Source organism: Dipodomys ordii, unplaced genomic scaffold (assembly GCF_000151885.1).
Source record: "Dipodomys ordii isolate 6190 unplaced genomic scaffold, Dord_2.0 Scaffold21, whole genome shotgun sequence".
Taxonomy (NCBI): domain Eukaryota; kingdom Metazoa; phylum Chordata; class Mammalia; order Rodentia; family Heteromyidae; genus Dipodomys; species Dipodomys ordii.
The window spans coordinates 8,884,778-8,911,647 of NW_012267237.1; the positions used below are offsets into that span (position 1 = coordinate 8,884,778).

The 26,870-nt window shown below is 38.4% G+C and overlaps 1 protein-coding gene across 1 annotated transcript in view; it reads right to left on the minus strand.

Annotated features, from left to right (window-relative positions):
- Dnah5 (dynein, axonemal, heavy chain 5) overlaps positions 1 to 26,870 on the minus strand; it is a 197,962-nt gene that overhangs the window by 88,621 nt on the left and 82,471 nt on the right. The window contains exons 37-48 of the mRNA XM_013013842.1: positions 23,909 to 24,087; positions 23,151 to 23,338; positions 22,631 to 22,825; positions 21,389 to 21,523; positions 20,407 to 20,514; positions 16,432 to 16,585; positions 12,384 to 12,530; positions 9,550 to 9,791; positions 6,985 to 7,161; positions 6,327 to 6,528; positions 5,150 to 5,292; positions 4,352 to 4,486 (exon numbers count right to left, since the gene is read on the minus strand). Of these exons, the coding sequence (XP_012869296.1) occupies positions 4,352 to 4,486; positions 5,150 to 5,292; positions 6,327 to 6,528; positions 6,985 to 7,161; positions 9,550 to 9,791; positions 12,384 to 12,530; positions 16,432 to 16,585; positions 20,407 to 20,514; positions 21,389 to 21,523; positions 22,631 to 22,825; positions 23,151 to 23,338; positions 23,909 to 24,087 (2,005 nt within the window). The remainder of the gene's footprint in view (positions 1 to 4,351; positions 4,487 to 5,149; positions 5,293 to 6,326; positions 6,529 to 6,984; positions 7,162 to 9,549; positions 9,792 to 12,383; positions 12,531 to 16,431; positions 16,586 to 20,406; positions 20,515 to 21,388; positions 21,524 to 22,630; positions 22,826 to 23,150; positions 23,339 to 23,908; positions 24,088 to 26,870) is intronic.

The window sequence follows — 26,870 nt, forward strand, 5'->3', positions numbered from 1 at the left end:
AGAAATGTACGCATTATCCTGCCCATGCAATTGTAACCCCTCTGTACAGTATGTTCACAAATAAAATAAAATAAAATTTATAAAAAAAATAAAAATAAAGAGCTTGGTCCCTTTACTAAAATCTAGTGCCTAAATAATCATCACCTAAAAAATCTTTCACTAAAAATAAACATGGTCTTGATAATGGGGTGAGATAGAATTTCAGTGTTGCTTTGATTTGCATTTCCTTTGTGGCTAGAGATGTGGTACATTTCTTCATGTGCTTATTGGTCATTTTTACTTCTTCTGAGAAGACTCTTGTTAGCTAATTAGCCCAATTATTAATAGGCTTGTTAGGTTTTGGGGGATTTAATTCTTTAAGTTCTCTGTATATTCTGGATGTTACTCCATTGTCTGATGTATAGCTGATAAAAAATCTTCTCCCATTCTGTAGGCTGTCTTTTATCCAGGAAACAAACAATAACAGATGCTGGCAAGGATGAGGCCAAAAGTGAATGCTAACACACCACTGGTGAATGTAAACTTGTTCAACCCCTCTGGAAAGCAGTATGAAGGTTCCTCAAAAAATTAAACATAGAACTACCCTATGATCCAGCAATTCCACTCCTGGGCATTTACCCAAAAGATTACAAACCACGATACAGTAAAGCCACCAGCACAAACATGTTTATTGCAGCACTATTTATCATAGTCATGATATGGAATCAGCCCGGATGTCCCTTAATAGACAAATGGATCAAGAAAATGTGGTATATAACTGAAATGGAATTATATTCATCTACTAGAAAGAATAATATGGTATCATTTGTGAAGAAATGGAAGGATCTTTAAAAAATATGTTAAAGGAAGTTAGTCAGGCCTGAGAAATAAAGGATGAATGTTTTCACTCATACATAGAAACTAGATTGAACTTATAAGCTTATAAGTAAACATGTTGGGTGGTATGTAAGTGTACACAAATGTATTAACTGCAATGTGGTAGATTCAAAGGAGATCTCAAATAATGTAATTCCTTAGAAAGGCAAAGTCAAAGTTCAACATAATAAACTGCAGGAAGCAGGTACTTGAAAGGGGAGGGGGAGGGCCAACGGGAGAAGGGTAGACAAATGAAGAGGAAAAGGTGGGGAGAATGAAGTCAAGAATTCAATATATATCCTACAAAATTAAGAAAAGTGAGGGAAAGTGTGTATTAGAAGGGATGAGTGAGAATGTTGAAAGGGGTAACATTGATCAAGATATATTATATTCATGAACTGTTTTGTTAGATGACAACTCTTTTCACAACTACTTAAGGACAAATAGATAAAATTTGGAGAAAAAATTTTAACACACACACAAAAGTTGCTGACAGTTAAATTCATAATTGTGAATGGCTTAATTTACTAAAACTGTTAATTCAAGTGAAAAAGAAATTCTCTTAAGCAGCCCGGCATGTAGATTCTGCTCTATAATCCTAGGTACTTGGAGGAAGAGATGGAGAGAAATATGGTTCTAAGCCAAGCCAGGTTAAAAAAAAAAAACTACCAAGACTCGGGCTGGGAAGGTGGCTCAGTGGTAGAGCGCTTGCCTTGCATGCCTGAGGCCCTGGGTTCGATTCCTCAGCACCATATAAGCAAGAAGAAAAAAGCCGGAAGTGGCGCGATAGCTCAAGTGGTAGAGCACTAGCCTTGAGCTGAAGAGCTGAGGGACAGTGCCCAGGCCCAGAGTTCAGGCCCCATGACTGGACCCAAAAAAAAAAAAAAAAAACCTACCAAGACTCCTATCTCAACAAATGAAGCCAAGTGTGATGAGTTACACCTGTTTTCTCCAGTTACACAGGTGCACAGGTAGGAGGATCAAAGTCCTAGGTTAGCTCTAGGCAAAAATGCAAGACCCTTTATGAAAAATAACTAAAGCCAGAGAAAAGAAGTTAGGGAGAAAAGGGAGAAGAGAGGGAAGGAGAGAAAAGCCAAAGAACTTCCTTTCTCTTGACTAACTTTCACTTTCTTCTTTTCCCTTTGTGCAGTGATAGAATTTTTGTTCAAACTAGACCCTTTGGATACTAGTAGAAGCTATTATAAATCAGTTACTTAAGACAGTGGAAATAAGACAGTGACTACCCTAGGCAAAGAGAGACATATCACTCCACCAATGAACGATATAAAACCAACACCCTGGTTAAGAACAAGGGAAGCCTGGTGGAACAGCCGGTTAAGCCATGGCAGCGGGGAGGGCTGGGCTAAATGTCATGATGGTGAAGAAGGGACAGGAAGTATCTTCTTCCTCCTCTACAGTTTCATTTTGGTTGGTCTCTAGATAATTAGGAAACAGAGACAACGGCTCTGCTCCATCCACCCTGTCCAGTATGCATGGCTGAAAATTATAGTGAGAAAGTTAATTCTGGCAGTTTGGCTAATTGAAAGCTTTCTAAAATTAATGAGTCTTGCTTAATAGAAAGCCTTGGTGCTCAACAGTTAAGCAGATTCAATCAATAAACTGAATAGGTGATCCTTAGATGTTTCCGGACTGAGAAAGAAGCAGTGATACATATCTTTTAACCCCAAAGGAAGGGAGGGAACTGCCTAAAGAAGTTGTGAGTCAGAAAAGGGGACTCTAAAAAAATAATAGGTGTTTTTGTTATGTGTCCAAAACCTGCTTTATTGTTCTTCTAATTGTTGTACTTCACTATTGTATTACTTCTAGAAATTTATTATAAGGTTTCTGAATTCCTATATCACCAGTACAAATAAATTATGATAACATAAGCATCTTGCCAGTGTAGGATAATTTAATGTGCAATTCCCCAAGCATAAAAATACCAATGCTGAGTCTCTACAATTTAACATTGACCTTTTATCCAGACTTTCCCACAAGACATTGTATAAATGGGATTTGTTTGATAGAAGGCAAGACAATATTGAAGAGTCTATCTCCAACAGAGATGTTTAATGAAGTTGACAACCTTGTTTAGAAATGTAATCAATGGTCTTAGTTTATTGGCACTCTGCTGTCATCAATTCAATTAAGTGATAAAAAGTCATGATTTAGCCTCTCTCAACAACTTCCACTCTGCTGATATTTTCATTTCAATAAGAAGAACAAAGTCCATCAAAGGCAGTATTTTATGAGTTTGGACTTTCCTAAATATTTCCCTTCTATGTGTACTATATGGGGCATATTTTGATAATTTATTAATAAGCTAATAAAAATAAGAGAGTTTGCAAATGATGGAGGCACAGATTAACATTTAGAATTTCCTCCTTAGTTTCAATAAAGTTTGGCACGATTTGGGACCTGGAGAAAAAGAATCAGTCAGTCACTACAAACCTGGTAAGGCCAGAAGTATTACTGATGAAAGCAATGCAAAGGGTTGGATTTCTTTTGCTATCACTATAATATGTGATATGATGTGATATGATATGATATATGATATGACATCGTATGATATATTTTCTCAGCTAAGATTCTATTACCTTTGTGTAATGGATCTAATTCATCATAGGAACTACAGTAAAATGTTAAAGCAGGAACAAAAAAGGAAATGAGTAAATCAGGAAATAAGAGATTGGAAGAGGGAAAAAATCTAGTGTAGAAGAAAATTAGACATAAACCAAGAGTAGCTCAGGATTCTTCCATGCTAGTAAACCAGGAGTAGAATCACAGAGCAGTGGATTATGTAGAGAAGGACCAGGACAAGAAGAAATGGAAGAGATGTGCAAGGCATTACATTATATATATCTACATCCTTCACTTTAATAGAGTCATCAGCCATGATTTTTTGATGGCTCATACCTGTAATCCTATTTACTAAGAAAGCTGAGGTCTGAAAATCAGTTTGAAGCCAGGCTGGATAGAAAAGTCCCTGAGACATTTATCTCCAGTTAACTAGCAAAAAGCTGGAAGTGGAGGTGTGACTTAAACCAAAAAGCTAAGAGAGAGCACTGACGCCCTGAGTTCAAGCCTTATTATCTGCACCAAAAAGGGAGGAATAATAACACCAAAGACCCTAATCTAAAGGCTAGAAAAATAGTGATATCCATAAAAAAGCATATTATGGCCCAAATGACATTTCTTCCAGTTTTGGATATCTGCATGTTCACAAGCATTCCTACACAAAGCTTTTCAATAGAATCTTGGTCTATAGCACATTATATAAACTCTTATGATCTCCATAATTTAAGAGTAGACAATTAAACTAAAAAGAGATCTGCTGCATTGAAAAATAGAGATAAAGAAAGACAATCTATGGGTTATTTCATGGCTGCTAAAGCTCAAATGAAGCTCAATGGACACAAGTAGAAAAACAGAGGTCTCAGACTCCAAAGTTTAATGCTTAATTTTGGTTCAATACACAATACCGACGAGGTAGTACCTGGAACATTAGCGGGGTAGTGGCAGAAGAAAAGTTGAGACTCTTGATCATGTGACTTTCAGGATCATATTTTGACATAAATCCTTTAATTATGACCGTTTTGGCTGTTCCCTGTTCCCCAATCAACAGTACAGCCTAAAATAAAACAATTGAGAACAAAATGAAACAAAACGAATGCTGTGGGTTACACAGTATGGCACACTCAGCACTTCATATGTAGAAGATTGAAAACCAGGAATCCCCAAAAGTGACTGCATTTGAAGAGAGGTCTCCTGAACAGTAGACCCCAGTTATGCTGGGGTCCTTACAGAAAGAGGAAACACCAGAGATGCATACAAACAGAAGAAAGCCACAGGAAGACACAGAGAGGTTTCATTTACAAGCCAGAAAACAGGGCCACTGAAGAAGCCAACCCTGAAAACATCTTCATGCTGGACTTTCAGCCTCCAGAACTGTGAGAAAAAGAATTCTTCAGCTAGTGAGGCTTTGCTTTAGGTGCCCATACTGGTCTTGGTAATCCTAGCAAACTAGATCATTTTTTTTATTTAATTTTAAGGAGTAAGTCAAACAATAACCTTTCAACTATTACATGAGTAATCATTATGAATCAGGCTTATTGAACATTGATATTGTCCCTGGAAATGACAAAAGGAATATATTCATCAAGTCACTTTTTTTCATATATATTCCAATCAGTAATAGAAATCATTCTAAACTAAATGAAGAATGAAGAATGTTGTCTATTTTCAAGCAGCTTTTCCAAATATTCTTTCTTTAAATAAGAGGAACAGGCCATACCTTGCCTTGCTTAGCAATGGTGTTGATCAGAAAATCAGTCCTCACATTGTCCACATTGGGCACCAGGATGGAGCTGTATTCAGGAGAGGCCTGGGCAGGGTACACGTATTCCGGGGTGCATGCGCTCCAGTGCAGCCAGTTCCCTGGAGAGCAAAGATCATGCACTGTTTCTGCTCAGTAGTTCACAACTCCTTGTAATGAGCTGATAACTTTCACAGCTCATGAGAATACTCCCCATATGATAAAAATCATCAAAACTGGAGACATTAATGGCATGTTGATGGATTTATACATGAGTTAGCTTGGTCAATGTTTCTCAAAGCGTTATTCCAAAGCAACAGTTAACCAGAAATATTTAGAAGTAGATAGATAGATAGATATAGAGATAGACATAGAGATAGACATACTGTGCATAAAAATAACAGAACTGAGTGGGAGTAGCATGTGCCTAAAAATCAGTGGACATTTTTATTGTCAGATCTCATAAGCTTTTTATTAAGTGAAAGCTTCTAGGATAAGACATATTGTAGAGACAGAGATAGAAACACAGACAGAGATATGATAGAGATGGTGGGAGACAGAGATATGCACACATATATATGCATGCACATAAATACTACGTAACTGTACAAATGCAATACATCATAAATACATATATTGCTTTATGTTTAGGTATGCACACAGAAGTACTCTTAAAAGCATATAAAGAGATACAGAAAAAAATTAAAAAGAGGTAAAGAGATAGATAGATAGATAGACAGACAGACAGACACAGACACCATATTTGGTAAGAAATATACTTCGAACTGTAATCTTCACATACACTGCCACTTGCATTGAATTGGATAGCTGAAATGGATCTAATTAGATTTTTTTCCCACTTACCTTACCTCACCAACCAAATGTTTAGCATACAACATGTGTGTGTGTGTGTGTGTGTGTGTGTGTGTGTGGATGTGAGTGTGTGTGTGTGCACATATATATTCAGCATTCAGCAAAGGAGGAGAGCATGCATTAGAAGGCCAAGTACATCTTTTCTCAAAAGAACCATGACCTTTCATGGCACGCGGACATTTCCAGTTTAAGTTTGCGCCAGGCGTTGTCATTCCCACCTTAAAATAGTTTGCAAAGTCTTTTGTAGGATTTGTTGGACACGTTGCCAAGGTAGGCCGCTCACCTTCGGGGGTCACGTAGTAGTCGAACATGGCGTCCCCGGGGCCGCGCGAGGGCGGCAGGGGTAGCGCGCACGCCTCCCGGGCGCGCAGCCAGAGCTCCAACCGCCGGCGGCCCTCCAGCTCCAGCGCCGCGCCCAGGCTCCACATCAGCGCAAAGACGAACAGTCTGCCCAGGTGCTCGGGCCCCACCTCGCCGCCCTGCTCCTGAGGACACAACACACTCCTCTGTTAATTACTTCTGCTCTATAACCAAAACTTGGCCCAAAGGAAGGAAAGGAAAGGTGGCTTTCCCCCAGCCCGGACAGAGCAGAGAATTGAATACAGCTGATGGGTTGGGTTGGGTTTTTTAGATAAACTAGGTGATTTTGTTAACCAGCAATTAATTCCCACATTGCTTTGTGAAAACAAAAAAATATATAGATACACATATACATATTGATATACATATATAGAGATATGTGTATACATATAGACACATGCATTTGCATATATACATATACAGATATACATATAGATGTAGGGAAGGAAATAGGAGAAAGGGTGTTTAAACACATCCCCTGGCCTGTCCCTACCACTTTCTAAGCAAATATAATTTCAAATACTGTATGGTCTGCAGAGTGTAACTCAGTGGGAAGGGAATTCTCAGAGCAAAGTGTTGACCTTTGCAGGGATGAGGCCCTGAAGCATGTTGATGCTCTGGGTGACAATGAAGGCTTCCAGAAGCTCCATCTTGTATTCCAGGTTCTGGATACTGAAGTGATACAGGTCCGGGAAAGACTCGGTGTACAGCTGGCGCAGAATTTCAGCCTCTTGAGGAGGACGTTTCTTAAGAAAACCCTATGAGGTCACAGACAAGTGCATTAATTAAACCTATTAACAGGAAAATGACCATTTGAGTAAAAAAAGTATTTTTAAAACTATCAGTTGTCATTAAATAATAATAAGTAATGGTGATGCTGCACTTAAGATACAGAAGGCCTTGCTATATAGATGCGTTGACATATTATTTCATTTAACTCTTGAAAGCAATTATATGAAATAGGACTATTATTATTATTATATCTTTTTTACAGATGAGGAAACTGAAGTCCAAATAGGTTCAGTAACCCATCAGCATCCCACCACTGCTGAAGGTAAAGAGACCAGAAAACAAACCCAAGGATTCTGACCTCCACATCTGGAAGTACAGTTGGCTACGCAACACATAGACGGAGGTTATGAAGCCAAATGCTGAACAAGTCTACAACTCTTCATTAAAACATACTAGAAGAAAAGGAGTAGACAACCAGATAGCAGTAACTGAAGGAGAGGAAAGCCACACCCAACTCCTTTAAATGGGATACAAAAAACGACCACAATCAGGAGTTTCTTTTCATTTTTCTAATTTAATTAACAGACATCATAGAAAAAAAATCAAGGAATACTCAGGAAAATAAAGAATTTGGTCATTTGGGAAACACTTTGTTAAGAAAGTACATGGTAAAAAAATAAAATACTTGGACTTCATAACGAAATATTATTTAACACATCCATTTCCTAAAGTGAGGAAAATTCTCTTGGCAAGAGATTAACTCATCCCTCGACTCAATAGGGATCCTCAAACGTTAACTCTGAATTATTATTTAATTCACGAATTTGCTCTATTCGAGCTCAACAAAATATACTAATAGCTTAGAGTGAATAGGACTGAAAAAAGGGACATTCGCCTGCCTTCTTGGCCTCCTAAAGCCAACAGAATACCACTCTCATCTCCCACCTCTATCTCAACGAGTCTGCCTTTCCAATAACTCTCTCAGAGCTGCCTTGCCCTGTCTACCATTTCCAATCTGTCTCTTGGTGAGCTTTGCTTCTGTCTATTCATGTCCAAAGGAAACTGCATTATTTAAAGGCAAATAAACTTTTATCTGCCTTTATGCATAGCACTTATATAAAAGGTCCCATTCAGCTTCAGTCCAGACAGAAGGTAATCAAAGTTTACATAATAAAGAAAAACTCTATGTATTCCCTACTAATGTAAAACTATTTCGCGCAAATCTTTGTGAAACTGAAATCCTTTGGAAGACTCACATAAATCCATTCCACCTGGAGTTTGTTGTATCTATAATTACCAAGCACAGCTGTATGAAAAGTCTGTTGTGGTGTATCTCCATGAGAGGAGTCCTGGGTCTTCCCAGAAATTCTAGTTTAAGAGAATCAGGATGTGACCAAATCATCTATATTTCTAAAGATTGTAGTTGATGATTACTTCAGAAAGCTAGGGTCTTTATTTTCTTTAGTGGAGGGATAATTTAGTTTTGAAATATTAAATCTTTAGAAAAGTTTGTAGTGATAGATTGAATTATGTCAGTATCATTTTCCTATAGGATTGATCCTCCCCTAAACTACTTCTTATGTTTCCCAACCTAGACCTTTTTGCAACTCACAGTTGTATGACTTCTGAAGAGGCATTAATAAAAGTTAGGATATATCCACAATGAAATAAGAGAATAAAATGTGATGGGAAAATAAAATGAACATCTACCTTAATTAAACTGGGAAACTTGCAAGCAAAAATATTTTCAAAATAAGAATGTATAAAAAGATAATAAATCTAATCAACTATGACCAAAAATCCTGTTACATTATAGTATTGATTTAGTAAAAATATGTTAGCACACAAGGCATTCAATTTTAATCTAAAATGCTTTAATATATTGGTAGTAATAATACATACTTGATCATGAATTGGAGATATTGTCTCAAATATTATATCCAAGTGCAAATTTAAAGCTAGTATTATGACTACTGAAGCTCATAAAAACTCCTTATATACAATTTTAACAAATCAACTTCATGTTATTATCTTAGGATGGCTAGTCCCAAACTTTATGTGAACAAATACCTTTTAAAACTACCATGAATCCCCAAAGTGATCAAATTCAATTTTACTTATTCAGTCTTCAGACACACTTTGGCAGGATTATTGAGCCTCACGTGGGCCAGGCAGTTACTGGAAATTAGAGTTTTAACATGATCAGAGGAGGAACAGAGAGCTGCAAGGTGCAATCCAAGTCTGAATGTCCCATTGCAGCCAAGGGTCTTCCATAAAGATTAGCAAAAAAAAAAAAAAAAAAAAGCCATTGCACCACCTGACACAGATAACTCCAGAGCACACACTCAAAGACTGTGAAAAGATATGCTTTTTTTTTTCTTTTCATAATCACACAAGAAAAGGGTTCTGTCTACCTCAAGAATGGGACTCCAGTCAAGGACAGAAGAGCTCATGAAAACCATTCCATTTCTGGAGACGGTAGCAGGAGAAGCATTGTCAATGTTGTGAGGTTCAAAAACGATCTTGCAGTTTGGGGCCATGGGAATCCGATCCCCATTGGCAAGGGTTAGCGTTTTATTATCATCCAAAACAGAATTCAGATTCTCAATCCAGATGGCATCCACTGGACCATCGAGAACTATCCAGATATGTTCCCCTGAGACACCAAACGGGGGAAACAAACATAAACAGTTATGCATATGGGCATAGCTATTGGGTTTGAAGAAGTGCTAGAACTGAATGTAGATTTTACTGGCTTTCAGGAAAAGGTTGATCTAAATAATTGCTTCCACATATGGGACTTCTGAAGGTCTTCATATAGAACTTGTATAAAAGCCACAGTCAACTCAAAAAGTCATTTGTTCACTGGACAAACATGTATTGTTCTAGAGTCTGGAACTACTATAGTAAATAAAATAATTCTCTGCCTTTAGAGAACCTGTGCTGTAAGAGATAAAGAGCAAAACAAATAGGCAGAGAGACAGATGACACAGATCAAGTAGGTTGCAGGCATCAAGCATTGTTGGAAGAGGATCCGTAAAAGATTTCACACAGAGAACAAAGTGATGGAAAGATACAGAAGTAGGATGTTCCAGCCTGGAAATGAAGAGTGCAAAGACCCAGAGACAAAAACAAGCTTGGAGTCATGCAATGTACTGAAATGTTTTGTCCTTTGGTGTTTATATGTGGAAATTCTAATTCCAAGGTGATGGAATCAGGCCTTTGGGAGATAAGTGGTAGAGGAGCCTTCAAGAATAAGAACAGTGCTCTTTTACAAGAAAGAGATTCCTTACCCCTCATCTATGTGAGGATTTGAAGCTAGTAGTCTGCCCACCAGGAAGAAGGCTCTTCTCAGAACACAGCCTTGCTGGCACCCTGCTATCAGATGTGTAGCCTTCAGAACTGGGAGAAATAAGTGTCTATTGTCTATAGTCTCTCTGCTCTATGGTATAACACCATTGTGCTGTAACAGCCCAAAGGAACTAAGGCAAGTGACTATGCTCCAGGGAGAAGTTGAATCTAACTAGCAATATGAGGGCAGGCGAGGTGCATGTATGTAGGTTTGTAATGCACAAGGTAGATGGGCCAAGGGAGACAGAGCTGTGGAATCAATTCTGCTTGCACTTGATAATGTCTCAGAAGTCCCAGGAGGGTTGTTGTGTTGGGGGTTCCAGGAAGAGATCAGGACTGGAGATTAAACTATGGAAGGCTGCAGTTTAGATATAACATCTAAAGCCATGAGACTCAGTCAATTTCTTCTAAATAAAATGCATAAATACAGGAGGCCCAAGGCAATGCAACATCTAAATTTCTCATAAATTCTTTGTGGTTGACTTCTCTCTCATCCAGATCTCTCAATAAATGGAGGTGGGAGAGGAACAAGCAAGATAAAGAATCTCTAGGGCCAAGTGAGGAAGGTTCTGGAAAGGGAGTAATCAGCTCTGACAGAGGTACTGAGAGCAAGACTAGCCAAGAATTGGCAGTCTGTGTTTGACAAACCAGAAATCTAGAAAGTCCATCACATCATAGTATGATTTCAGGAGACAAGGGACAAAACCTGAGAGGAGTTACTTAAGCACATAAATGAAGGTAGAGAAAATGGCAAACACAGCAGAATGCACAAGGCTATGACAGTAGATGTAGGAATTTTACTACATAATAATCTTTTTCTTCCTAACTACCAGCTTCTTCTCTCATCCATCAGCACCACACCCAATTTTTCTTTGCTATGAAACTACTGTAAATATTCTATTTCCAGTACAATGCTTTGAGAATCCTAACCAAGCTCACTCAACCAGAAATGGAAGTGAAATGATGATCCAAACACAAGTCCCTTTGAAAGAAAAAGCATCTGCCACCTTTTTAGGGAAAGGGGGGGAAAATTCCATTTGGATTTTCATTCACTGGATTTCTGGATCAAATCAGGAACAAAATTTGATTTCTTTCTAGTAAAACAACTGCTTAGGAGGCAACTTCAAAAATGAGGCATTTTTCTTTCACATTGACAATTGATGTTCAGTCAGTCCACTTCCTTCCTTAAATGAGAACCTCACTGATACTATTTTAACCAGTTACCAGCAGGATTCAGCTCACCCACAGGTGAGCCCACGAAGTGTGCCAGGCCTCTCCTTTCCTTGTCCCTGTGCTCACCTTGGCTTTGCTCTGCTCACTCAGAGTGAGAAAACACAATGAGAGGAGAGCTGATGGCACCCCTTCCATGTGAGCTGTTTTGAGAACATATCGGTGAGAGACAACGCCAACCAACACACTAGATCTTAATATGTTTGCTTAAAGAACCTGATACATGTCCATCCATACAGAATAATTTGTTGGTTCATTGTAGATTTCATTTTTGATATATGAAACTTTTTACTCAAAGATCTTTTTCTCCTGAAATCTTATATGGAAATTCTTTTAAAAAATAGGCTACACTTAAATAAAATTTAGCACTTGAAAAATATTCAGTGAAAATACTTGTGATAAAAATCACCATTCAATGCTATCAATTTTCCTTAAGAAAATTTTCCACCTATTTTCTTATATCAAAATATATTGTTAAAAGGAGCCTTAAAGACACTAATCAATAATGTCATTATCTCAACATTTACCAGTATCACAGTGATGTACTTTGTCCTGGCAACCATATGATATGAAGAAGACTATTGCTTTGCAAATTCTCTCCAGCCACCCAATATGTTATTTAGAAGCTTGTGTTAAAAATGAATGATACTTGTAGTTCATATTCTACCTTTTTTGGCTTTCAATGTTTTCCTCCAAAGGGTAGAAAATATTCCATCAGTCCAATCATTTGTGGCCACATCCAGCCGACCAAACATCTGTGGAGCAGTAATGGCTTTGGGGTTCATCCTCATCTCCCGGTGTGGTTTTCCACAATCTGTACCAGATAAATCCACATTTAAAGATTTCAGATGCAGAATAAACCAATACAAAGGAACATTTGTGGTGTGATGTCAACAAATGATCAAAATATAAAACATGCAACGTTATACTGGAAATATATGTCATATTACATTCCAAGTTATCCTAATTAGACTCATTATACTTTATTGACTATAGCACTTCTCTGTCTTCTATAAAAGAATAATGCATGTGGTTATAAGATTTTTGAAAAAGATGCCATGGTGAAATTGTGAAGATACTGTCAAAGTCTTGGCCTTCCTTAGATGTTACAGCCCAAAGAGTCTTTGATTTCTGATACCAGATTAAATCTTGTTCCTAAAATATCAGCTAGACAATGACTCATCCCGTAAAATATCAGCTAGACAATGACTCATCCTGTCCACTGTCGGCTTTGAGCAACTCAGACCTTCCTTTGCTTATCTTGAGAAAGGTAAACTAAATGCACTTGGTGCAGGTCAAGCACTTTATTTTCAAGAAATGAATTTGATACCTTTCCCAGCCTAAAACCACGATTAAATGATCTGAGATCCTGCATGTACCTGCCCTACAGGTAATGAGCAGAAGAGTGACAAATAATATTTTAAAATACAAACTCAGAAAACAGATACTGAAATACATAGTTGTATAAAAGATCAACAAACACAAGCACATATGAACATACACATTAGAAAGATGCTACGTTAAAACCCTCTTTGATTATTATTTTTCTATGCCCTCTTCACTGATCACATGGTTTCCACATTAAGCACTGTTTCTGAGTGTTTCTGTAAAAGTGTTTCTGGATTAGATCAGTACATTAACCTCTGAACTCAGTAAAGCAAGTATCACACATGGTTAACATCCAATCTGTTGACAACACCAATAAAACAAAGGCACAGAAGGGAGAGAGTCACCCGAAGGGACTATTGGATCTGAGAGATGTCATAACATATTTCCCACTCTTTGAGTTAAGATGTATACCACCAGCTCCAGGGGTTCTCTGGACTTCATTTACATAACTACAATTCTTCCATCTCCAGCATACAGATGGCAGGGAGCCCTGGACTTTGTGACTTCCGTTTTCATGTGGGCCAATTTATTCATTAGAAATCTGTAGTGTGTGTGTGTGTGTGTGTGTGTGTGTGTGTGTGTGTGTGTGTGTGTGTGTGTCCCACGGAATGTGATTCTCTGGAAAAGCCTAACTGAAACACCATTTAGAAAACTGAACTATATGTCCAATTTTCAGAAACCACAAAAGCAATCAGGATAATTATTTGCTTTATTTTACAGTGCTGAAGTGCAACTTAGCCACAGTTAAGCTTTTGCGAGCAATACCATCCATGACACTCTAGTGACACTATTTTTTTCAATTGGCTCACAGTTTGCAAAAGGTCAGCAAAATCTTAAAATGTGTGACAGTTTCATAGGTGACAACTGAACTTGGTATGTTACACACACAAGAGAAACTATCAAAACTTATTTCATTATGATGGTAGCTAGATTTCCATCATGTTCATTTAATATAGCATAACACCTTTTTATAAATTTTTTATAAGCACATTCTGGGGAAAAGTGCTTAACTTTCACAATGTTGGTTAAACTAAGCACTTCTTCACTCTCTTCAAAAGTATTTCTTGGCTCAGTCCTGATCACGTCACCTTCATGAACCCTACTGTAGCAGAGGAACCTTTTCTTTGCTTCTGAGGACCTGAGATTGCCCCTTGTGCCCCTACTCTAGGCTCTCCTGGGTACCAGTTGGTCTTCTAAACACAGGCATGACCATGTCACTCCCTGCTCAAACATCCCATGATCTATAGAATAAAAGCCAAGTTCTTTTTTTTAAGTATTTTATTGCTATTGTAGAGTTGATATGCAGAGGGGTTATAATTACATGAGTCAGGTAATGAGTAAAATTCTTTTTGAATTTTACTCAAATTCCCTTGCTCACTCCCAGTTTTTCCCTCCTGCTCCTACCCACAAGATATACAGTTCATTTCCCACAGTGTCTAGTGAGTACCACGGCTGCATTTGTTCACCCTTTGTCCCACCTTTTCTGTGCTCCCCTTACCATCCCAAAGACACACAAACTCACAAACAAGACAAAAGGAAAAGAAAATAAAAACAGCAACAACAGCAACTAAAAGAAACCTCTTGTTTCCTTTTTTGGAGTTAATTTCATAGAATATTATTTTATATGATCATATACACATAGCCATTGAGTCTTTGTGATCCACTCCAAGCATATTCTCCTTTGGCCTCAATGTGTGAATATCTAAAGACCTATATAACTTATCATGTCTCAGTGTGTATTTATATTTTAATCACTCAGTGTAGTTACTTTATAGGCATGTATATTTATAGGCATATTCTAGCTACCACAAATGAGGGAAATCATACAACCTATGTTTCTTTGGGTCAGGCTTACTTCACTTCATATAGTTTTTTCTGTCTTCCCACTTCTTTACAGATGGTATAATATCATTGTTTCTGATGGAAGAGTAGAATTCCATTGTGTATATAGACCACCTTTTCTTGATCTGGTCGTTCACTGAGGGGCCTCTGGGTTGATTCCATATCTTGGCTAAGGTAAACAATGCTGCAGTGAACATGGTTGTGCTGGTAGCTTTAGTTTGGCCTTGTCTATGGTCTATTGGATAAATGTCCTATCTTAAAAATAACTAGTGCAAAAATTGCTGAGACATGGTGTAGCTGTAGAACATCTGTCTAGGAAGCACAAGGCCGTGAGTTCAAATCCCCTGACCACTAGAATATATCTAGAAACTGTTTATCCTAGTTTGATAGAAAAAAAACATAAAATCACTTCAAAGTATATTGAAATCTTAATAACTTACACGTAAACTATGTTAAAAATTCTGCAAGTATGAATTCTTGGTTTGAGTGTAGGTGCAAATAAAGAGCAGAGTCCATCTCCATCTGAGACCATTCTGATACAGTCCTATTATACAGAATTCACATTGTCCCAATAACTGAAGGAATCGAGATGAAACCCACTTGCACACATCCCTAGAACAAAACTGGCCATCTTAGATAATCTTCAACAGTGCACCAACCACAAGGCACCAGATATTGGTTGAAATACCCAGCCAGCATCTCTTCCCTAGGGAGAGGTTTGTTTTATTCCAACATTCCAAACTCCTGTGAAGTTCTGAACTCTGTTCTACCATGGCTACATGATGACCATGTATTTAGGAAAAGTCACCAATGGTCAATGTGGATTAGAGAATACAGAGATAGCACAAACATGGCAATTATCCTGAGTTGACCTGGGTAATCAACTTAGATATAAAGCTTATCAGTGTCTGGAAATAAAATGCATTTATTTAACATCATCAGAAAAATATCTAACTCTACTTTGAGGATTAATTTATGATTCAGCTGATTTTTCACAAAGTTTAAGACATGGAATTTAAATTGTTTTCAACATTAGGAGGTAGTATTTTATTTTGTATTAATGAAGAACTGGTAAGTTGGAGAAAATCTGGGTTTTTGTTAAGAAGCCCTTAACTCTGAGTGTCATCACTTGCCATCTGTGTGACTGTGGGCATTTTTTTTATTTGTACCAAACAAGGAAAGCAATAGCCATCTCTCAAGATGAACACAAAAATTAAATGACATAACACGTGAAACCTACAGCACAGTAATTGTAATCTTTTTTCTCTCTGGCCCATTATTTTATATGCCATTCCTTAAATGTATTTAACAATCAGTGAAGCAACATTTCTTCCTACAAAAATGTAGTCATAAATTTTGTGTCCCTTTGTGCCCCTCCTGGGCACTCATATGGGTAATAACCATTTTGGTGTGTCCCCAGGGCAATGAATGTGCCTGTCCCATACTTATGATGGCTGTCCATCCTTATCACAGCTGTCCCATACCTGTCATGGCCTTCATCAAGGTGTGGATACAAGTGGTCTTCCCTGCTCCGCTAGGCCCCAGCGCCATCATCCCATGCCTCACCCTCTGAGTTTCAAACAGCTGGATGACCTTCAGCTTCCAGGGAGGGTGGTTGATCAAGCCAGCTTCTTCAACCTGAAACATAACAAAATACCCACACTGGAAGACATCCACAAGGATCTAGAGTTACCAATGTGTTTAGAAATGCACAGACATAGGGTGGGGGAAAGCAGCAAGGAAAGAAGAGTGTAAATGGGTTTAAAGTTCCAATGTGGTAGCTAGCAAGATCAATAGAAAGCCCACAGATTGGGAGAAGATCTTCACTAGCCATTCAATGGACAATGGTCTCATATATAAAATATACCTGGAACTGAAAAAATTAAATCCCCCAACAACAAATCTTCAAAGAAACAAATTCCCAATAAATAAATGGGCTAAAGACTTAAAGAGAAACTTCTCTGAAGAAGAAAGAAGGATGGCCAATAGACACATGAAGAAATGCTCAACCTCCCTATCCATAAAAGAAATGCAAATCAAAACAACATTGAGATATCACCTCACCCCAGTTAGAATGGCAAAAATCAAGAACTCTAATAACAACAGATGCTGGAGGGAATGTGGACAGAAGGGAACCTTACTGCATTGTTGGTGGGAGTGTAAACTTGTTCAACCACTTTGAAAAGTAATATGGAGGTTCCTCAAAAGACTCCACATAGAACTCCCCTATGACCCAGCAATCCCACTTTTGGGCATTTACCCAAATGTTTACAAACAAGACTACACTAAAGTTACCAACACAACTATGTTTATTGTAGCATTATTTACCATAGCTAAGATATGGAACCAACCCAGATGCCCCTCAGTAGATGAATGGATCAAGAAAATGTGGTATATATACACAATGGAATTCTATGCCTCCATCAGAAAGAATGACATTGCCCCATTTGTTAGGCAATGGAAAGGCTTGGAAAAAATTATATTCAGTGAAGTAAGCCAAGCCCAAAGAAACATAGGTCCCATGGTTTCCCTTATTTGCAATATCTAGTATATGTCTGAATCAAGCAGAAAAGGACAGATAAGGTGATGTTAGGGAAATGAACCCTAAGAAATGTTTTTTTGACTTTCATGCGATTGTTTCTAACACACAAGATTATTTCTTTGTTGCTTTGTATGTCCCTCCCCCACAGTATAACCCCTGCTTTCACTGTATTTGATGTCGGTATAATTTGTGGAGGGGAAGGGGAAAAACAAGTCGTTTAAATAAGGATACAGGTGGACCTGTTGCAACAATGATAAGTACAAGTCTTATGTTGAAAACAAACTTTACAACTTTGGTGGGGGGGACGTGGAGGAGCGGGTGGGGGGCGGGGGGAGGATGGGAAAGGATGGGAAGGGGAAACAAAGGAGGAGGCTACAATGCTTGATAAGAAATGTACTCATTATCTTACCCATGTAATTATAACCCCTCTGTACAGTATTTTCACAATAAAAAAATAAATAAATATTTAAAAAAAAGAATTCCAATGTGGCCAAATAAAAGCATTCAGAGGAGAGATGGCAGGGATGAATCACAATGTCACTGGATCTACAGTCACCAGGCTGAAAGCTGCAAAGTGAGTCTAATAAAAAAAAAAGGTATGGCATCCATTCTACCAAAATAAAGATCTGCAAGATGAAAAATTGCAATAGACACAAAAGCTCAGCATCCTCAAAGTATTATCTCAAGCTAGTAAGGAACATTTGCATTTCTCTTTGGGAATTGAATACATACATATTCATATTTTATTGAATGTGCATATGAGGAGCAACTTAAAAATAGTCAAATAACAAAAATGCATTTTGACTATTTTATTAAAATGTAATCTTGTAAATAGAAAACTGCATAGCATCTTGGGTCAGTTGAAATTTGAAAAAAAATTTCAAGCAGTCTGTATACTTTCAATATTGAATATATTTGTGTAAATTTTTTTCTTTTCTTTTTTTGTCAGTTGTGGGGCTTGAACTCAGGGACTGGGTGCCATCACCTAAAGCCACAGTGCCACTCCCATTTTCTGGTGGCTTATTGGAGATAAGAGTCTCATGGACTTTTCTGCCTGGACTGGCTTCAAACTACAATCCTCAGATCTCAGCCCCATTCACTAGCTAGGATTACAGGCATGAGTCACCAGCACCCAGCATCTTAGTGTGGAAGTTATATCACGTTGAACACTATTCTAATTAATTTTCAAAATGAAATAATAGACAGGATAAGGGAGGATGATAGAAGGGGTGATCAATATGCACTGGACACTTACATGGAAATGTTCAATTGTAATCCCTTGTACAACCTTTGAAAGTTCAGCAAATGAAAACAATTTTTTTTAATTTTTAAGGATAAAATGATGAGCTGGGAATGTGGCTCAGTGGTAAAGTACTTGCCTAGCATGCATGAAGCTCTGGGTTCGATTCCTCAGTACCACATACACAGAAAAGAACAGAAGTGGTGCTGTGGCTCAAGTGGTAGAGGGCCAGCCTTGAGCACAGAGAGGCTCAGGGACAGATCCTGACTTCAAGCCCCAGGACTGGCAAAAAAAAAGAAAGAAAAGAAAAGAAAAAGAATAAAATGAGGAGCCAAGCACCCACTATAATCCTAGCTACTCAAGAGGCAAAGATCTGAAAATCATGGTTAAAACAAGCTTGGGCAGGAAAGTCCATGAGACTCTTATTTCCAATTGACGACAAAAAGCCAAAAGTGGTACCGTGTTTCAAGAGGTAGAGCTCTAACCTTAAGCAAAAAAAGCACAGGCACAGTGCCCTAGCCCTAAATTCAAGCCCTAGGACCAGCAGAGAGAAAGAGAGAGAGACACAGAGAGAGAGAGAGAGACAGACAGACAGACAGACAGACAGAGACAGAGACAGAGGAGAAGATTGGCAGTCTTAATATTTTCATTTCCATTGTATAGATGATGAGGAAACTGAGGCACAGGATGACTAATTTACCAAAGATGTTCGGTTTATAATCAAAAAGTTGGGTTGAATTAAATGTTCAGCTCCATTGTCTATGCACTGAATCTTCACACGACCCTTGAATCCAAAGTAAATGACAATTTATTTCTGCTCACTATATTAGGTAGTTACAGATTTGTCATGCACTACAAAAAGTCAGATTATCACTATATAAATTAGTTAAGACTTAGTTTATTAGGGAGTGTTATAATTAATTTGACCAAATGCTGAGCAAACCATTTGGAGAAATAATTATCACTCCTTCTTGGTTCTGCAACTCAGACTTTAATATATCAATTCTAAGCAAAATATATATTAAAAACTACCACATTTGATTTTTACTGAGAATATATTCAAGGAATTAAAATGCATCTGATAAACATGAACTGATCACCTATAAAATAATACTTTTCTGAATGTTTCATCATAGGTGAGCCAATACATGACTTATTTTCATTCATGAGAAGACAATTTAAAAGTTCTCCTGCACTGTATATCCGGGGAAGTGCAGACTCCTCATAATAAGGCAGTGCAATGCCACTCCAGAGTCTAAGAAATCCCAAGTGCCCAAAAGAAAAGAATGACAGTTGAGAAAGCAACAAAAAAATATCACTATAGAAACAAAGCAGATAGATGCTTTGGTCTAAAGACCAACCAAATGGCAAATGCTAGAGCCACAGGCAAAACCAAGTCGACCTTGAGCAAGGAAATCATTTGAGCCCCATAGGGTCCCAACTGACAAATCACATTTTACCTCCAAATCTGGTGAGGAATAGTGTCCACAGGTGAGGAAGCTACTAGCACGTGACTCATGTGATAGAAGGTTGTATTAGGGGGTAATCTGGTAGGAGGAGCTCTGTGGATGGTGTGTAGGGCTGTAGCCTCTGGGCTATACTAACATGCCATGGTTGAAGGTGTGGCCAGACCCACTCAGACAGCAGAAACACCTTGTAAAGGCTGAAACATCTTACCTGTCTGCTGATTGCTGCTTCCAGTTCAGGGTAACCGGCCTTGTCCAGGAGAATATTTGGGAAGAGATCCTCAATCAGACTCAAAAACAAGGGCTCATCCTCATCGGTCTGAAAAAAGAACATAGAGCAATCCAAACAGCGATTCTACCACAAACATGGGGATAGACAACTGAAGTGGAAAAGCCCACCACAACCACCACTACCACCACCACCACCATCATAGAGCTTATATTAATGTAGACATCAGCAAATAATACACAACCTACTTCATACTTGAGCAGCATTATCCTCCTCTTTCTTAAAAATTGAAATAAGTAAATAAATAAACAAATAGAAGTGAGAAAAGTAAAGAAGAAAAGAAAATACTACCTCCATGACAACTTTTCCACAAAATCAAATCTAGGGAATATAGCAGCCTACAATTCCTAATTTAAACTAAAATAAATTCCTTGGGATGATAAGGAATTAAGGCATTCAAACGTGGTTTGTGCTTTTATCTTTAAATAAAAAAAATTATCATTCTATCATCCTGTATAACATTCCCTGCTACAGAACACTGACTATCAGTGTTTACTATAAGAGAGTGACATCACTGTACATTTGCAAAATTTAATACAACTTCCTACTAGGTTCTACAGACCATAAAGAGGGCAATAATTTTAGTTCTCCAACACAAAAATAATTTACAGTGTTTGGAACCTTTGCTTAGATTTTTAAAAATCTTTTTCAATTCTTTTGGAATAGATATACTTTAAGCTAGATAGAACTTCTTAAAAGTGTATAATTTCTTTGGAATAGACATATGTTAGGCCAGAGAGAACTTCTTGAAAATGTGTCATTTATAACTATACTCTCCAGCACTTTGTCTTGATAATTAGCACTTAAGATGAACATTTTAAATAAATATTTCTAAATCTCATTTGTGCTTAATTAGTGAAACTGATAAGTAAGCAGGTGGAACACTTCCATCTGTGAATCTTACTAGTTTGGAAAGGTTCATGTCGCGCAGCACACGCATGACAATCGTGGACTCCGTGTCCATGGGGTTGGCTCGTTTTGCGGCCCCCAATGTCCGCAGGACCGACAGAATGTTTCGCAGACCAAAGTCATAATGGACCTGAAGAAGGGAAGGGACACTGGGTTCATCTTCAATGCTAGACTACTCACAGGAACCATATGAACCAAGAGAAAACGCCTGCGATAATGAATGAACACTGGTTTCCTTTCAAAACAAGTTCACACATAATGTGTGTCCAAAGATTTCTGTATTACATATTTGAGAGAAAATTAACAATACCCAAAAGAATCCTCCCACGTACTACCACTAGCTTAAACTCAAAAATCAGAACAAAAAAATGTAGATGGAGAAAGGGATAAATTCTTTCTTGGAGTATAGACATCCCCTTGAACTTACTCTTCATTAGTCATATACACCCAGGTGCCAGTAGTTGACATCTGGAATTCTAGCTTCTTGGAAAGCAGACATTGGTGGGGATGGGGCGGGGTGGGGGGGTAGGTGGGAGGAAGTCATAATTCCAGGCCAGCACACAACCAAAGTTAATAAAACTCTATCTGGACCAATAATTAGGTATATTGATCCCCAGTTATGTGGAAATCTGGGAGGCCAACCCAGGCAAAAGAGTTCCTGAGACCCTCAATCTCAACAGGGAAATCTGAGTGTGGTGGTATATGACTGACAGCCAAGCTATAAGAAGAAGCAAAATAAGAGAATCCCAGTCCAGACCAGCCAGGGGAAAAAAGCAAGACACAATCTCAAAAGTAACCAGAGGAGTGGGTGAAGTGAGATGGTAGTTTTCTTTGTCTTTTCTTTCTCCATGAATGAGAAGAATCTGAGAAATGGAGAAATTCTCTTTGGAAGAATAAAAGTGAGAATGATTCTTGGTACCAGCAGCTCATACCTGTAATCCTAGCTTTTCAGGAGGCTAAGATCTAAGGATCTTGGTTCAAAGTCAGCCCAGGCAGGAAAATCTGTAAGACTCTTATTTCCAATTAAGCACCAAAAAAGCCAGAAGTAGAGCTGTGGCTCAAGAGGTAGAAGGGATGGTGCCCAAGACCTGAGTTCAAACCACAGCACCAGAAAAAAAAATCCATTCGGATGAAATCAATTTTATAATAAAAACTGCAGTCCAGGATTTTTCAAACACTCCACTCAACAGACAGCGGAAACCTGCTTCAGCCCACAGAACCCTTCAGAACAACACACCTGCTTCGAAAGTTGTTCTTCACACAGCTTGTAGAGTGTGAAAAACTTCCTGGCTAGAACAATGTTGTCAATGAAGCCACAACTGGCCAACTTCACCCTGATGATAATCTGACGGTCAGGAACCATCATGGCCACCGAGCGGAAGTTGATCTTCAAGTTTTCTGGGAGTTCCTGTCGCCCTGCGTAGCCAGGATTCTACAGAGGAAAGAAATCCAAGGATGAATGATATATTCTTGCGGCAACAAGGACACAACTGGCATGATATTAAAAGATTCATTATGTACACATGACAAATCTAGAATAACAACCAGAAAACTCATTTACATATCTCACGTTTACCTGGACAGACGAAGTCATGAGTGATTAATGAGCTTTGTTTAACACCAAAGGCTTTTGAACAGGAGTGAGAATTACAATTTCCATTTCTATTCATGAAACGTAGATTGACATATGACCACAGAGAGAAGGGAAGATTGTGACCGAAGGCTGAACATGAGTAGCTCTTCTAATGTTTCCTTACCATAGTCAGAAAAAGTCCAAATTCAGGGTTCATTGTCACATTGTCTCCATCAGTAAAAATAAAAGATTTTCTGTGCTCCTTTTTACATGTGAGAATAATAGAAATTTGCTGGGCTGCGACTGAGAGAACCGGCAGATCGATCCGGTTAAATTCATCGAAGCAGCCCCAGGAACCAGACTGCGCCAACCCTTAGAAAGGAAATTAAATTAAAAACATAATTAGTGAATAATTTTGGAAAGCCAAGGAAAAGGCCTGGCTTGTTTTTAAAGCCTACAACAGGTTCGTTCAAAATTGAAGGTAAACAGATCGTGCAAAAAGTGATCCAGAAGAGCTCACAATCTGACAATGCATCTGTAGACACTCAGCCCGCATTAATAAAGCAAAAGATACAAAGGGTAAGTGGTCTTAACATTTGGTTCAAACAACACTGGTAAGAGTTAAGATTTTCTAGTAAGTATTACAAAGATTATATATATATATATATATATATTATATATCACACCGAAATTTAGCTATACATTGAATAGAAATATTTTTTTTTTCCTTTTCCTTCTTTGTGGTTTGGTTTGGTCTATTGTAGTGTGGTGTGGTTTGGTTTGGTTTTCTTGACACTGGAGATTGAACATAGGAACTCACTCAAGCTAAACGTGTGCTTTACTATTGATCTATACCACCCACTTGTGATAATAAGGTATGACCTTAATGAGACATTACACCTCAGCTGAAGTTTCTCACTGAATAAAAGATATAATTCTCACCTTTAAATATGCGTCCAAGTCCTCGGAAATCCATCTGGTCTGAACAGTTGAAAACCACAACGTATTTCCCGAGACACCGCCCCATGTCCTTGGTGGTTTCCGTCTTGCCTGTCCCTGCAGGCCCGGCGGGGGCGCCTCCCATGCTCATCCCCAGCGCTTGGGCCAGCGTAATGTAGCACCTGGACAGGAGGAGAGCCTTGCTGGAACTTCGTGCCAGCGTGCAGAAGACCTTCCCAGACGTCATGGCAAAATGAACACACCCACCATTAAAAGACAGGGAATCTGGGCGACTATCCCTACAGAACATTTCCAAAACCACACCCTTACACAAACTGATCCTTACAAATGTCAAGATACAGTGAAGGAAAAGCTAGTCACTAATGAAAGAATTCTGAAAACTCTTGGAAAGCTACACAGATTCTTTGCTGATTTTTAAGTACAACTTTAAGTTAATGATATTTGTAGTAAATATTAAGAGTCTTCACGAATGAAAAAAAATGCCAAAATTTTTGGCAACTTTTCCTTAGAAATCTATCCATATCTAAAGAATAGTATTCACCCGATCTCACTAATCATCTGGAAAATGCAGATGAAAACCACTGTGTAATATCACTCCCAGCCTTCAAGACAAGACGTGGAGAAAGAGGAACTTTTACATACTGTTGGTAAATGCAGCTAGGTGCAGGTGTTATGGAAACAGTATGGAGTTGCCTAAGGAAATGAAAAATAGAACTAGCTAAGAAACCTCTCTTTTCCTGTTTATTTTTTAGTTGTTAATTTTTGATGGCTCTGACTTCTTTGCCTTGTATATGGTGTATTCAAGTATGTGTGTCAGAAAGGGTTGGGGAAGGGTACAAACTTGAGGGAAAAAGGATGAAAAGGCACAGCAGTGAAGCTCACCCGACACTGATAAACGTGAACCATACAACTCGTGGGTAGAGATGGGAGGAAGGGACTGGGAGAGAATGAGGGAACAGAGGACAGACACTATATGAAAGGAAATGTACTCATTATCAGACTCATGCAACTGTAATCCCTCTATAATAGCAATTAAGAAAATTAATAATGTTTTTTAAAAGACAGCAGCAGGAGAGAAAAAAAAGTGATACATCCCAGCAAGCTCCTCTCCAGGTGCAAACCCAGAGGTTTCATCAAGCCCCTGGAACTGTCATGTTCATTGAGACATTGTTCCCAGCAGCCAAGAAATTACCCAATTGTCAGTTGAGAAATGGATGTTTAAAGTATAGTAGATTTATACATTGGAGTATTAATTGGCCTTTAAAAAAGAAAAAGAAAATTCTGCCATTTGCCACACAGGAATACAAACCAGACACAGAAAGACAAGTACTACATGATATCACTTACAAGGGGCATCAGGAGTAAGGGGAAAGACTGAAGACACAGAATAAGATGTGGTTGCCAAAGACAGAGGAGGGTGAGGAAACATGGGGACGCCGATCCAAGGATACAGTGTCACTCCTGTTAGATGGATAGGTATACAGGCATAATATAACCATGAAGACTACAGTCAATAAACTGTACTGTGAGAAAGGTCAGACTGAAGTGAGTAGAATGCAGTTACACATGCTGCCTAAAATCATAATGATGTAATCTGTAGGATATGTTAATTTGCTTAACAGTAATAACCGTTTTACTATCACGATATATATATAGTGATAGTAAATATATATATATATATATATATATATATATATCCCCATTGCATCATGTTGTAAACCTCAAATATTTGTTTTTAAAAACAAGCCAGGCCTGGTGATACATGCCCATAATCCCAGCGCTTCCCAGGCCAATGCTGGAGGAGCTCATCATCAAAACCAGCCTGGACTACATATCAAGTTCAAGGGCACCCTGAGCTACCTAGTGAGACTGTTCAAAAACTAAAAGCTAGGGAGATAGTTTAGTACTCGAGTGCTGGTTCAAACCCCAACACCACACACAAAAAGAGCAAATAATTTGATGTACTTCATTTAAGTGACACATTGCTGAGCGATCACATCTTGAATCTTTGTGAGCATCTATTAGTTGTATTCATACTTCCATGTCTTACTTTACGAGGTTAACAAATGCAAGTTTGTAACTGGAAAGGAAAAGACTTCTTAATCTTGAAAATATCCTGGTAAATTACTTGATTGCCAGCACCACCTGGTGTTATCAAAGGAGACAATTCAAAAGTGTTGCCACTAATGGTCATCCTATAATGCATGTATTGGATTTGGAAGGAATCTTACAGGAAAGAAAGTAATTTTCCAGTGTATGTGGGGAGTGAATGGTGAGCACACTGACTACACATCTTCTAGGGTCTCTGTTATTTAAAAAAGGGGTTCCCCAAAAAAGCAAAGGATGGCTCAGCCCTGATAGCACATGGGGCTGGATCCAGAGGAGACAGTCTGTGTATAAATCAGGACGCCACCTGCTCACGCTTTGATTTTTGCCTTTCAAGCAAAGATCTCGCTTCTCCCTTGGTATTTTCGCCATCCTTTTCAGAGCAGCATCTGTAATACTAACAGCCCAAGTGGTGTATTGCATCTCATTAAATCCCCAAAGACTTCTGAAAGGAAAGTACTCTACTTTTTCCATTCACAGATGAGGAGAGAGGCTCCCTGAAGTGGGCTTTTCTTGGAATCACAGCAAAACTGAGATTTAACCCATCCCATGGATGTAAGCCAAGCCCTCTCAGTGCCCTTGGGCCCTGGGACACTTCTAGCTACTCAGGGCAGAATATGCATCTCTACCACCTCTGGTCACTGGCTACTGTCCTGAAAATCCTCTTTTTACCTGGGTTTGTATCTTTATATTGGGTTTGCAAATAAATTAAAGAGCTAAATCATCTTACATACATGAAAAATGGGTGAGCAGGCTGGGAGATCCATGGCTTAGTTTCTTTGCACTGAGTGGAGAGAAGAGCCACCGAAAAACCTGCATGGGCAAGTAGGACTATCAA